Here is a 14,809-nt window from a genome sequence, read left to right as displayed (position 1 = left end):
TAGTTTCTGTCTTAAAGTGTTTGTCGGTTTGAAATAGACTGGGATTTCATGCTGTCTGAAAATCCTCTGAAGCTTGTTCGAATAACTCAGAGTTTGTGTTGCAGTGGATGGTGTGAATCGAAAAGCAGGTATTGGTCTGTGTGTGTGGGCTTCCTGAAGACGTCTAAGAAGGCCAATTTGTTCTCCTTGGTCTCTTCTCGTGTGAACTTGATGTATGGATCCACAGTATTAATATGTGCAGTAAAGGGTTCCAGATCTTGAATTTTGATTTTACTCCAGTTGTCATCCATGTAGCAATACCAACGTGTGGGTGGAGTGCCTGGAAAAGAGGCCAATGTATTCTGTTCAAATTGCTCCATATATACTGTAAGTTAACAATAACAGGAGAGACCGGTGAGCCCATGGCACAGCCGTGGATTTGCCTGTAGAAGTTTCCACTGAACTGAAAATATGAAATGATTATGCAAATATGACTCAGGCACGGTCAGTATAGTTCAATAGACCTAGCTAACAAACAGAAACTATAAACAAATAGAGGTCCTGCACCCACGTGACTAAATTTGACAGTGGTTAATTAGTGGAAATAAATGAGTTCTGAGTTCGCTTTTGGAGTTTTTTGCTATTAAATGAAATACTAGACAATGATTTATCTTAACACTAATTCAATTAAACATTAGTGATCCTTACCTGGCACGGATGTGATTTTACAGAGTATAGATACATGTAGATTTCACCTAATTCTGCAATATCTGGTTTACTTTTCACTTTCTTATGTCATCAAAAAAAGGTCCCTGGAGATGTTTGTGAAAAATATACTTTATTATAAAGCTATGCACCTATGGCATTTACTGATATTGATATAGTGAAATTTGAGATAGCGAAAATATGATGTACTCTGATGTGCAGATGTTGCAGCCCATTAGCAGGCTAATCACTTATGTCAATGTAATAAACACAAATTGGATGAATGGCAAAATGTCTTCACTATAAAGTGAATACAGAATTGATTTTTTTTTTTTTTTTGGCTATGGATCATACCTGGATGACTGAGGGATTACACGGGCATTATAACATTATTCCCTTTAAAGAGGACACATAAAATCGATGAGCTTTTGAACATGCTATCACGATGTTTTCTCTTCATTAGCTTACTCAGAGCTGTTTGAGTGATTCATACATGTTTGAGTAATCCTGTATTGTGCTCTGTTCAACATCAATATTGTGGTTTACAACATCTAAAATATTGATCTACATATGTTATACTAAATACAAGAAAAAATGGCTTTAACTAACCTCAAATTCTGTTTCACGTTATTTCTTCATTCTTCTAAACTCACTTTTGGTGCTTGGTGGAAATGCCTAAAGGTGAGACACTGCAGATGCTACAGTTCACTGGAATATGACTCAGACTTGTGGATAGTCCTGGCAGTGGGTCTTACCTTGTAGATTCAAATGTAACTCAACAGTCACCGCCCCCATGCAGTTCCAGGAGAAAATTAGAGAAAGGAAGAATAGAATAGAATCGAATTTCTAAAGAAAGCAGAGGTCTTCAGCCAAAGTTTAGGTTTTAAATGTGTTAGTTAGTGTCCATCAAGCATTTTAACTCAAACTTGAATAATATGAAAAGTCTATGGGGAAAATGAATGGGAAATTTACTTGTGGAAGCTTGACGAGCCTCAAAGAGAGCTCCAAGACAAACATTCAAGAAGGCTGTTCCGATTTTGGTTTGTTAACGCAATGATTTTGGTCTCATGGGACAAAAATATTATGTCCTTATTCTGAGAACACAACCTGAATATAAACAATGCTTCTTGGGATTTGGGATACTGAGCCAAAGAAATTAAAAATGTTAGCTAGGAAAATTCATCACCTTTGGTAACATGCTAACTATTAGCGCCAGAGTGTCCAGTTTACTAAAATGTGAGATGAATCTAGGCCTTTCTGTTTATGTAAACGCAATTTACACAGTATGACATGTGCAAATATACTCATGCAACCACAGAATGGAAAGAACTATTGTCTCATTGCAGTAAAAGCTCTATTCATTTACACAGTGCCACTCTGCTAACACGGTTATATACGGCATTTAGCATTTTGTAAAAGTCAGCTCCATAAACAAAACTAAATGTGATGCTAGATATAGATTCATATTCAAAAGCATTCATTCATCAGACGTTTCATTGCATAGCTAAAATGCCAACTTGCTCGGGGCACCAGAGTAAATATCACAGCATCACAAAACACCATTAGCGACTGGACAAAAATTCATTACAAACGAGAAAGTTAGACGACGACAATCACTCAACAATAGCTAAACTCAAACCGCAAAGTCAGAACTCACTGAAGACTGAAGACTCTGAGCCTCTCCCCGATCTTTAAGGATCAATATAGGCTTCTAAGGACTTAGTGATGTCCTCAAATGCCTGCATGTTTAAATGAGTTTCAAAGGCTGACAAAATCCTTAGGCATCATAAATTAAATGCATTTTGTAATTTTACTGGTGGAGAGTCCATCACCTGCTTGTCTTCATGTAGATGCTATTCTTTTAGTCCACTGAGGTTTATCTGGTCTTCTGTTAATTTATTTTAATAGATAATTTTTTCAGACCAAGATTTGGTTCGCTCTTCCTCTGAGTGGTCACGTGATGAATGTCCATGACGTGTCCAGTCAGCTGATTTAAACAGGTTTTAGTGCTGTCTTCCTACTGATGAAGGCAGGACAACAGCGCCATCTGCAGTCCAAACTTCTTCAGAACAGTATCCCAGGAGTGTGAGAGTAAAAAAGCCCCCTCGACCCAGTTTAAAGTACTCTGGCCATGTTTCCATATTACATTTGCCTCCTTAATCCAGTGATGATGTTTGCTGTGCTCTGTCCCAGTCCATAATGTGGTTCTCTCTTTTGTAGTGATCAGAAATGGCTATTCCTTTGCCTGAAATGTTCCACACAAGTAAAGTCATATATCATATCTGTGGAGAGGCATGCCATGTCATTGTAAGTGGCTGTTTTTTCAAGGCAATAAAAGCATCTATAATTGAAAAATGCGAAACTGTGGAACAATTTGAACAGAATACATTAAAATGAAAAAGGGCCTTAAAGTGATCGTGACAGTTACTTATGGTGCAACATTCAAATAAACTTGACCAATCCAATGTTTTTAATCATAAAAATATGTCCATCAACTCTTCATTCTTACTTGCACACAGGCACACGATACCAAAATTGGGACTAGACCAGAACTAAACCAGCCAAGCAAGACAGGTGTGAACGCTACCATTACAGTTTAAGACACATATGTCAAACTCAAGGCCCGGGGGCCACATGTGGCCCTCCACATCATTTCATGCGGCCCTCGACAGGGTAAACTCAAAGGTATGATGGTCTTAAAATGTAAAACACCCCTGGTTTAAGTGATAGTGTAAAGCAACACTTAATTTCAGTTTAAATTTGGTTACTTGCTAACGTTGCTTGCAATTTTAAAATTTCAAACTCAATTTCGATACTAAGGAAGAGACTCAATACTTAATACTAATTCAGGTACCACAATGATAGTTAAAACACACTTTCTTTAGATAACAGAACATGATTTTCCAATTACTATTTGATTTTCGATACTTTTGACAATCCTATTACTTGTTAGCTTATTTGTATGTCAAAAGAAGCAGAATGTGATGGTGTAGTTAGACTGTGCTATAGTAAAAGCATTGTATATAGTCTTTTGTACACTGGAATAGCAAATGCCACAACACCTATTGATACACTGCCATTTGTTTATCTGTCGTTGTAGATCGCGCAGCCCGCTTGGCGCCTTGTCATTGTTGCCGCGGATACCTCTCAAGGGGGCGGAGGCATATTATGAAGATGGACGAGACTGTCAGCGGTGGACGGTGTTTGTCGCAATGCAAGCATTTTCTTCTACTCAATTATCATTATCGGGCCTGATGTTGTTGCTACAATGGCCATTTCCAGGAAGCGCTTGAGCTGCTCCAGCCCGCCAAAGCAAATGGAAAATAGAGACATTGGAATTCAGCAGTGAATATGAGTTGTATAATATCAACATTTACAGATAATTGGGTGCATACTGTATGACGGCCGGGTGCTATGAAATCTTTATGGTAACATACAGTGCGTGTGGGGTCCAATATTAAGCTAGCAGTGCTCCCAAGCTGATTTATGATACTAAAAGACCATTTATATTGTTAATGGGGTAACGCAAACAAGCAGGAAAACCAAGCATGAAGGAAGGTTAGAGCTGAGGGAACAATTTGAACTTATATGAGCCTTGACACACTTGACAAACTGAGCTGTAATCGAAAAACCGCAGCAGCGACATTCATTTAAGACAAGGAGGTTAACACGGCTAATCCAAATGAGACTAAATGGAACAAGCCGGTATTAGCTTTGTCAATGTGGCAAGAGTGACTATGCCTGCTAAGTGCATATAGTGACAAGTAAAGCACATGCAGGTCCACATTTTGCCTATTCAACAAATACTGGTACATGATTCATTCTAAACACTACAAATCAAAGTTTTTGCTACTAAACCGAGTATAGCATTATCTACTGTTCTTAGTCATTTGTGTGTAGTAATTTGTGGAAACTATAAATTTGCAGCTTTCTGGTCTCAGGCATCGAAATCTAAATGTGAGCTGGCACTAGTGGCCACTGCAATTTCCAGTAGTTGGTGACATCACAAAAGACTGCCCTGTTAGACCAATCACATTGTTTCATATACCTCCAGACCCCATATACCTTCTCTCTCACTCTCTTCTTTAATCCACTGCCCTGTTTAGCAGCTCTATTTGAAATGTACTTGTGGGCGGAGTCAAAATCACAAATCATGTTCACACTTGCATCAAAATTTGGACTAAACCTGAACTAGACCAGAACTAAACCTGCACTAGAACAACACCAAACCAAGTCTACATCAGAACCATACACTGCATATATAAATGGACATAGCTAACCTGCTAGCCACTGCGTTCCAAATAGGAAGCAAGCATGGGCATGATTCTGGCTCCATCAACTCTGGCTCCATTTCACTTTACATTAGCAGTGAGCCTCATCATGTTGGTCTTAAAATGTTCGTACTGGCTGCGTTCTACGTGATCCTCATGTTTTTATCTCACATTATCTTATTGTGTTCGTAAGTCAAGATGTGAACATAAGACAAATCAGCTGCTTTCTTTCCCTGAGGTTGCTCCAGTTAGCGTTAGCAACAGGTTTGATTGACAGCGTTGCTAAGCGCCCGCTCCCTGCTAAACCAGAAGTGCATTTTATGTCAAATTTACTTTCATGAGGTTTTAACGATGTTTTAGTTTGCTCTCTCTCATCAATAGCTTACCCAAAGTTGTATTCTGATTGGTTCATCTTTAAAGTTTAAATTCACAGAAAATCTACCTACCTACCACTAATCTCCACCTACTTTCCTGTACGTACTTGCATGTAATAATAATAATTAAAAAAAAAAAGTCTTTGGGTCAAACATATAGGGTTCAAACAAAAACACATTAATGATAAACTGCTATTTGATGTAAATGCCAGTGGGAAGAGACAAAGTTTCTCAGTTCTGTGCTTTTTTTTGCAACAGGAACAGGAAGTACACTAAAAAAGCGCCAAATATTCCTTCTTTAAACTATTTTAACTCATATCGCTTTACATCACGTTCCCGCTCCAATAATAAAAGATTTTGCACCCATAAGAAAGACAGTTCCCCATGAATTGAGTGTTTATACAGATTCTAGTCCCCACAATGTGATAAATACCGCCCCCACACGCTCCTCACCAGCTCCAGGGAGGAAGAGGATGCAGATTGATATCAAGAGGCCCGCGCTGTATCCTGCACTGTCTGACTGATGGGGTGTCACGGTAAAAAAAAAAAAAAAAAAAGACTTCATACCAGCATGCAGCTATGATTCATGTACCCCCCCCCCCGTGCCCCCCCCCCCCCCCCCCCCAGTCCCCACACATGACTCCACCAGCGCTCTACTGCAGCATAAAGTGGTTTACTTACGGGATACCTTTACACTGTCACTGTCATGTTTTCCAAGTGTTATCGAAGAACAGAGTATGAATAAACAAACCAACCAACAAATAATACTACAATACTACTATAGAAAATACTTTTTAGGACCTAAGCCAAGACAGTGGTCCTACTTTGCAATAAAAGATAGTGTTAACCAGTATATTGTTTACACTGGCACACACAAGAAGTCAAAATTGGGACTAAATTTGACTAGACCAGGACTTAACCAGGTCTAAAAAAGAAGCAAATCAGGTCAGTTCTAGTCCTAGATTAGACCTAAAAGTGTCTCAAACCAAGACAGCATACGTTTGTCAAAAGTATTAAAAACTGGACACTAATCTATATTAAAACTACTACTACTCATTTGAACAGGTATTGGTACTAAAAAATCACATTCAAAAGACAGAAATAAACCTTTCCTCAATAGTTTAAGAACGATCTTGAGCTGTACCAGAACAAGACCACACAGACTAGTATACGCCCATGGACCACTATGGAATCTGTCTGGACGACTGAGGAACTGAGGGACTATGTTAAACAGTTGTGAACAAAACACAAATCCAGGTATATCTGTGATGAAGAAACAATATTATAACATAGATCAGAAAATAGTGTAATATGAGCCCTTTAATTTTAACATTCAAGTCAACATTTTTCATGACACTTCTCCCCTAGAGCAGGTAAAGTCCGTGTTTAATTAATGAAAGATAAAGTCTTTTCAATATTCCAAGCATAGTAAAATTCCAAGACTCATTGGTTATTCTGGAAAACCATCCAATGCATCTCAATTACGGTATATTGTCTGCTGAAGCTGGCTCGTTTCATTCTGTTCCGGTTGTGTTGACATTGTAAGAGGTACACAATGAATAACAACATTTTGACCTTCCAGGTTTAAATTTGGCATCAGTAACACGTAACAGTTTTTATTATCATTGTAGTATTGAAACTGATAGCGAGAATCAAGTCTACTCCTTAGTATCAAAATCGAGCTTGAAATTTTTGTATCGTGAAGAAGAAACCACAGTTCTAAATGATTTATCTGCAATCACTTAAAATAGTATAACGCCAAGACTATGTTCCAGTTTTAACTTTTAGAAGCCGCCAAACGTAATTCAACTTCTGGAAATAAAATAAAATACTTGTTACGCATTGACAAAGTTCAGAAACAGCTCACAGAAGTAAAAATACAACTAGCACTGATTTCAAACTTCTCATTATGTAATCTTTTCATTTTTGCAGCAATTCCGTTCCCAACCAAAATGACCAGAGCTTGCATAAGGCGTGTTTGATCTAGCTCTGCCTCACTTGCCCTTCCATACATTGATGAGTGACAGGCAGGCAGAAACACGCGGGGTCAAATTACTCACAGTTAGCATTCTGTTCTTCCAGCTTTACTGCCGCTAAAAACGTGGTGAAAACGCTGCGCTTTCCGCTCGCCGCCGTAGTGTAGGAGGTGTTGGTGCAAAGGAGAACAGCACTCACGTCCAATTAGCCATGTGAGATATATGTTCACAAACGCACGGCAAGTTTGATGCCAAATGAAAGACAAAGTTAACAACAGATCTGATAATATCGCAAAATAGTGGAAGGTATTTGGAAGGTGCAATTAATGTGTACAATGTGTTTAGTTGTTGATTGGTGAATATGCTGGCAAGGCAAGTTTATTTGTATAGCATAATTCGTACACAAAGTAATTCAAAGTGCTTTACGGAATAAGAAAGACATTAAAATTACAATACAAACAAATCAAAACATAAGAAATCATCACAAAGTTAACATTAAAAGAGTGAGAGCAGAATAAAAACCTTTCAGTTATACACACAGCTAAACAGAACCATTTTCAGCCTGGATTTAAACATTGTCAAAGTAGAGGCGTGTCTCACATCTTCAGGAAGACTGTTTGAGATTTTAGCTGCATAAAAATGAACCGCTGATTCTCCATGTTTAGTCCTGACTCTGGGCACCAGCAGGAGGCCGGTCCCTGAGGTCCTCAGAGTCAGAGATGGTTCATGTGTCACTAACATGTCAGAGATGTACTGTGGTGCTAGGCCATGGAGAAACATGGCCTAACACCACTAATACTGTATGTTATTATTTGTACAGCATAAAATACACATATTTTACAGTGCATTATTCATTCACTCTATATTCTTGGTGGTGGTAAGCTATTTTTGTTGCCACAGCTGCCCTGAGGCAAACCCTGCTTAGCCTCCGAGATCAGGCATCCTTAAGGTGACATGTCTGGGGTATGGATTTATTATGGCAAGCAGGAAAACATAATTAGGCGCTGTATAACAACCATAGACTGTATATGTAAATGGACATAGCTAACCCGCTAGCCGTCATGTTCCAAATAGGAAGTAAGCATGGGTGCGACTCCAGCTCCTTCGGCTCTGGCTCCAATTTACTTTGTACTGAAAAACTGTCGGCCCTCTTTCTGTAACTGCTGCTTTCAGGCTTGTCATTTTGGTCTTAAAATATTTGTATTTCGCTATTGTGTCCATAAATCAAGATGTCAACATTAATAATAAACAAATCAAACGCCTCCTTTCCCTGAGGCCGCTCCCACTAGCATTAACAACAGGTTTGATTGACAGCGTTGCTAAGCGCCCACTACCTGCTAACCCAGCAGTATTGGTGGTAAAGGGTGTTACCTTTAACAGCCTCATTTCAGATTGGCTCTTTGGTTACTATGACACTCACAGTTGGAATTCCAAATGTGGAACTTGACTCCAAATTCAGCCTTGTAAACGCTAGCCTTGATGAGCTTCATTTGAATGGTATGGGCGACGTCACACTCCCGTCACACTCTTTAAATAAAATATATACAACCACTTTACTAGTGTAGGCTACTTTATGAAGTACAATATTTTATTTATTTATTAGTTTATTTGAATAGGGACAATGCACATTAATCGACATTTCTGTAAATGCGCCAGTATTAGCTATACAGCTAGTTTCCAACTGCAGTCCCTATGGCAAGATGTAAAATGCCACCACACGTAAAATACAAGATTATAAAAAGTTAGTTTGGTAATTAGTAAAATGTTTTAAAAGTTAGTACAGGTAAGTAGGCAATTAGTAAAACACATATGTAGTGTAACCAAACCTGGTAACACTTGAAACACCTTGCAACCTACATTATGAAATAACCTGCAACGTCAATGAGCTGACAATCATGTGACTACCACTTTTGATAAGGCTTATGATCCTCAGGGGCCACCGTACACGCTCAAAGAAAGTCTATCTGCGAATCTATCAGGAGCAGATTGCATATAACTTCTCATATTTTACATATTATGGGCTTTTAAATCCTTAACCCACGACAGTTGACGTAGAATTACAATAGAATCCATCGGTAAAAGGTGGAGCTAAGGCAAATTATAAAAGGAGCAAAATGTCAGTGTCGGATTGCGTTTGAGTAATTGTAGCCTATGAGAGTTTCGGATGACTGACGGTTAAGGCTAATGAGAGAGGGGAGCGGGACGGTGAGAGACATCCCATAATTATCACCTCAAATCAAGAAAATTCACAAGACAGAAAGTGAAAAAACAAGACAAAATGACATATGGAAGTTGTTACCTGATTCTTGAGATGATAGGAGGGTGGGGGGTTGTAACGTTGTCTGATTATACAAGCTAGAGCTGGCAGCTAAATGACATTTTCAAAGTCTGTAGGTAGAAAATCAACATTCCCAATTTTATACGCCAAGCAAAAAATATAGTTAAAAGGGCTGACTTTTTTTCTCTGTATCTGAGCAAACTTTGTTCTTTCAGTATCAGTATCAGTACAAGTATAAGACCATATAGACTAGTATAAGCTCATGGATCACTATGGAATCTGTCTGGATGAATGAAGGATTACACAGATATAAGGCCGCATGGTAATCTAAAAGAAAGTACTACAATTTATGATTCTATGTTTAAAATCACATTCAATTGTTTAAAAAATTGTTCCCAGTGAAGATATATTGAATAGACAGCCCTTACACTAAAGCATTTTATTGCCAGAGAATCAAGAATGTGCTATTACTATGCTAGTTATTGTTAGCATTGCTCTGGCCACTGAAAGTTGTAGAAAGCGCTCATTATAAACTAGTAATTAAAATAAATAAATAAATCACATGCTCTCATTAGTGAAATTCTGTCAAAAAAAATTAAAAAATAAAAAAAAATAAAAATAATAATAATAATAAAAACTACAGAGTCGAAACTAGGACAAAATCAAAGCTAATTTTGGACTTAAAATCATTAATAATACCAGGTTTATTTAACATATTCTTATACATTTTTGTCAGATGAAAAATCTTGTTCTTACGATATAATGAACATGTTGAAATATCGATTAACGTGTCAGTCAATATCGCAACATCGATACTTTTGCGATATATTGCAGCCCTAATATGGACCACTGCAAACTGTTAAAAACCGAACAAAAATTCATGTACAGTGACTTTAAAACACCATTGGTGTTTCATCGACATCTTTGAGCGATATCACTACCATCACAGTCTTGGCGAGAGAAGAATAGAAGAAGAATCCAGTGACATCTAAAGGTGCGTTTCTATGGCGACTGAGCGGCATCTTTCATCGCACACGGGCATTTAGATGCACAGTGGCCTCCAGTCCAGCACATGCCGTCCCAGGGGGAGGTAAAAATGTGTGTGCACATGAGAGAGAGAGGGGGGAGGAGGCAAGAGGGGACAGGAGGGGGGGCAGGTTTAATCCTTGAGATGAAATTGAAACCCTTCTCGTTCCAGGAAGTACAAATCTAGCACTGTATGAAACGCCAGCTCGGATTTTCCCCATTGATCAGAAGGTATTAAAAATATAACAGTGATCTTCTAGCAATTGATTAAAGGCCACGTGAAGCCTAACGCAGATTGAATAACCATAAAAAAGTCAATAGTGCAAATATTGGTTGGTGGGCTAACTTCATCGGCGCACTGTACCGATGATTGAGAGCCCTTCTTAACAGCTGGGATTTGTATCAAGTCTATTACAGAAATGAGAAAAGCTGTCATTTAAGAACCTATCCGTTTACACACAAAGGACCCGAACCACTCCGAAACGCCACTTTGTATTAGCGCCGTGAATGCGGATGGCCTCTAAATGTCAAAGTGGTGGAGCTGTTAGCCTGTTCAAAGAGTCCATCGCATTGTGGCTAGAAATGTTAACAAATTCAGCAGTTTGGGCCATTATTAGCCTGTGTAGCTGTAGTGACAATAGTGACCTGGTCGTTTAATATTGAGTAGGATTCAGATTGGGCACAAAAGAACAGAGTGATTATGTACTTACCCTAATGAGACCTCGGTACCCGCGGCGCTCCTCTGTGTCACTTGATTGAACGGGCAAAGGGTGTAGGTGTATCTGCGGAGAGGACAAAGAGATGCAATGTACAGGCTTTAAAAGGACATTTGAATCTTAGGAGCTGTGTTTACAAGACAACAATGCAAGTCAGATGATGGGGAATGTATTACCTGGTTTAAAGGTGTACTATGTAACCTTTCTGGTGGGTTGGCTACCATTTTGTGACCATGGAGATAATTAAAATGATCTATCCTGTATTTATTGAATTACAAGTTCTTGGGTTAGGGTTTAGCTGCGCAAAAAGATATAAAAACATATATATTTTTAGTATACACTGTGTAAAGAAGTGGACTAAGGGAATGTGATGTCACCCATACCATTCAGCTCTAGCCAAATGAAACTCATCGAGACTTGCAGTTATGGGGCAAATTTGGAGCAGAGTTTTATTAATTCGAACATTTTAAGACCAAAATGACAAGCCTGACAGCAGCAGTTATGGAGAAACACGAGTTTTTCAATAAAAAGTGAATTGGAGTCGATGGAGCCAGAAGCACGTCCAGCAGGTTAGCTCTGTCCATTTATATATACAGTCTATGATTCTTACTGTGAGCAAGCTTGCCACTCTACAGATCTGACTTGTAAATTGACTTGGTGACACTACACACTTGTCTCCATGAAGATATATACGTTTAAAGCCACCTGGAACATTACAGTCAAACTAATAATATCTCAAGCTGATGGCATGCTCCCATCCAGAAAAGTTAGATATTGGGGAATGTATCACCTGGTTTAAAGTTGTACTTGTTATGACCCAAAGTTGGACCAAAACATATTTAAGAAGGATAAGTCTTCAATGCTGTTTATTACTTCTGGTACTTCTTAAGTTTTTAAAGCTGTTGGGAAAAAAAGCCCTTAGGAAACCCTGGTCTTTTTTAGGAATAAGACCATGGCAGCCAACATAAACTAAGGATGGTGCGCTGGGCAGGCCAACCCTATACAGAGCCGTAGGAGCTGCCAACGAGCCGCTGTCCCTACTCTAACAAAAACAAAACAAAATAAAAACCCATAAACTTTCTCTGCACAAAACAAAGAACAAAAACAGGATGTTCAGACTCACCAGGTCAAACAAAGAATATGTACTAAATATATACAAAAAATAGGCAAAAATTCTCAATCAACTAATGGCTTGAAATAACAAAAATATACAAGGAAAAATAGGAGTAACTTCTATGAACTAAAACTGTGAAAAAACACTACAAAAATGTAGGCAATTAAAAAACATGGGGAAAAGTCCCCAAACCTAACATTACTATGTAACTTTTCTGGTGTAGGGTCTGCTACCATTTTGTGACCATGGAGATAATATTGCTTCGGCAAGAATGTTCCACAGTCTTGCATTTATTGAATTACACGTTCTTGGGTTAGGGTTTAGTTGCTCAAAAAATGTAAAAACATATATTTTTACCTTAGACTGTAAAGGAGTGGACTAAGGGAGTGTGATGTCACCCATAGCATTCAGCTCCAGCCAAATGAAACTAGCAGAGACTTGCAGTTATGGGGCAAATTTGGAGTTTCATTAATTTGAACATTTTAAGACCAAAATGACGAGTCTGACAGCAGCCGTTACAGAGAGAGGGGCGACAGTTTTTCAACAGAAAGTGAATTGGAGTCGATGGAGCCAGAAGCACGTCCAGCGGGTTAGCTCTGTCCATTTATATATACAGTCTATGATTCTTACTGTGAGCAGGCATGCCACTCTACACAGCTGACCTGTAATTTGACCTGATGACCCTACATGCTTGTCTCCATGGAGATATATACATTTAATGTCTTGTGGAACATTCCAGTCAAACCAATAATATCTCAAACTGGTGGCATGCTCTCAACCACAAAAGTTACATTGTGCAGCTTTAACATAAATGCAGTACAATATCATGGGCACTCCAGGTGACTATTATTTCTTTCGGTTCAAATTTCAAACTAGATTTTATGGCAAACTCAGCTGTATTTCAATATTTAGAGAAAGAACGTATTTCATGCGAGACAAATCGTTAAAGACTTAGACATTTTGGCAAAAACAAACCGCAGCCTGGAATTTTCAGCCAAAAATATTGCACTCAAGATACTGGTTGCATAAATATGAAATTCAAGATGGCCACAGATTTTTTTTTTTTTTTTTTTTTATCCACGAGAAAAGGAGTATTTTAATTTCACAAATAATTACCTTAATAATCAGGGCATGGCTGATTACATTCATATTCCTTCAGATGTACCTCATTTGCATTGACCTTTTGTACTATCTTTAGTGAATCATTTGTCCATAAGCATTTTGTGTCCATTTGACCTCACAGTTCCAACAACTAATTGAAAAAAACTGCGTGCCCTAGTACATATATATTGTGTAAGCAGCTCTTTAGGACAAAATATATCTGCTGCGTGCAATCTGGATCTAATTATAAAGCACGGTATTGTCGGACAACCAGGAAGTGCGCGTTAAAAGTGCTTATAAACTCATCGTGGTGAATAATTTAGATGCACAGAATACATAAGGTAAGTGAGGAATAACTTTGAACCACTGCAAACAGTTTGAAACGGACTAGTTCTGATTTTCATGTTTTTTAAGATCGTAAAAATCAGGTGCAGTGCCCTTAAAAGAGTTCACGTCTTAACCAATCTCTCTGCTATTTCAGATTATTACTACCATCACCGACTGTCTACTAATGGGTGCTCCGAATTGAACTTTCCCAGTCAAGAGATTTACCAAAGCTACCAATAATCTCACTCTCCTCCGCTGTCAATCAAACGATGAATCTTGAGACGTTAGCAATTAGCAGCGAGCATCTTTGTACAATATTTGCTGAAGAGAGCTGCGCCGCTAACACCAGAGCTAGCGAAACAGACTGATCAAAGAGCTTGATGCCGGGGCTGACAAGGGGAGAGGCAGCCAGCCGCTTTTCCTTGACATTTGAACCATTACAATGACTGCTCTGAAAGATGGAGGGATGCTTCAATGAGATTTGGAGAACGAGATGAAGAAGGCGGGTGAGCGAGATAGTGCCAGGCGAAAGGATACAAATGGTGTAAGTGTAGATGTACTAGGGATGGAAAAGAGACGGACGGATGAGAGGAGGGGGGGAGGAGAGAGGGAGGAAGTAGGCGGGGAGGATGGAGAGAGGAGAGAAGGAGGAGACAGGGGTGGAGAGAGGGAGGGAGAAGGGAGGAGGAGGAACAGACAAAGAGAGAGGGATGAGAGAGGATGGACGAAAGAATAGAGGAGATAGACAGGGAGGAGGGAGGACGAGAAGGAGGGAGGGAGGAGGGAGGCAGGGAGGATGGAGAGAGGAGAGTAGGAGGAGACGGGTGTGGAGAGTGGGGGGGAAGGGAGGGGGAGAACAGACAAAGAGGGAGGGATGAGAGAGGATGGAAGAAAGAATAGAGGAGATAGACAGGGAGGAGGGGGGATGAGAAGGAGGGAGGA

At 39.1% G+C, this 14,809-nt stretch overlaps 1 protein-coding gene across 3 annotated transcripts in view; it reads right to left on the bottom strand.

The window, feature by feature from the left end:
• LOC117386591 (glucosidase 2 subunit beta-like) overlaps window positions 1-14,809 on the bottom strand; it is a 270,231-nt gene that overhangs the window by 33,715 nt on the left and 221,707 nt on the right. For all 3 annotated transcript variants that reach the window (XM_033983996.2, XM_055229025.1, XM_033983998.2), the window contains one exon: window positions 11,320-11,391. In XM_033983996.2, coding sequence (XP_033839887.1) covers window positions 11,320-11,391 — 72 coding nt within the window. The remainder of the gene's footprint in view (window positions 1-11,319; window positions 11,392-14,809) is intronic.

This window comes from Periophthalmus magnuspinnatus, chromosome 18 (genome assembly GCF_009829125.3).
Source record: "Periophthalmus magnuspinnatus isolate fPerMag1 chromosome 18, fPerMag1.2.pri, whole genome shotgun sequence".
In the NCBI taxonomy this organism is placed as follows: domain Eukaryota; kingdom Metazoa; phylum Chordata; class Actinopteri; order Gobiiformes; family Gobiidae; genus Periophthalmus; species Periophthalmus magnuspinnatus.
Note: the sequence above shows the minus strand (reverse complement) of the source record. Positions and strands in the feature narration are given on the sequence as shown.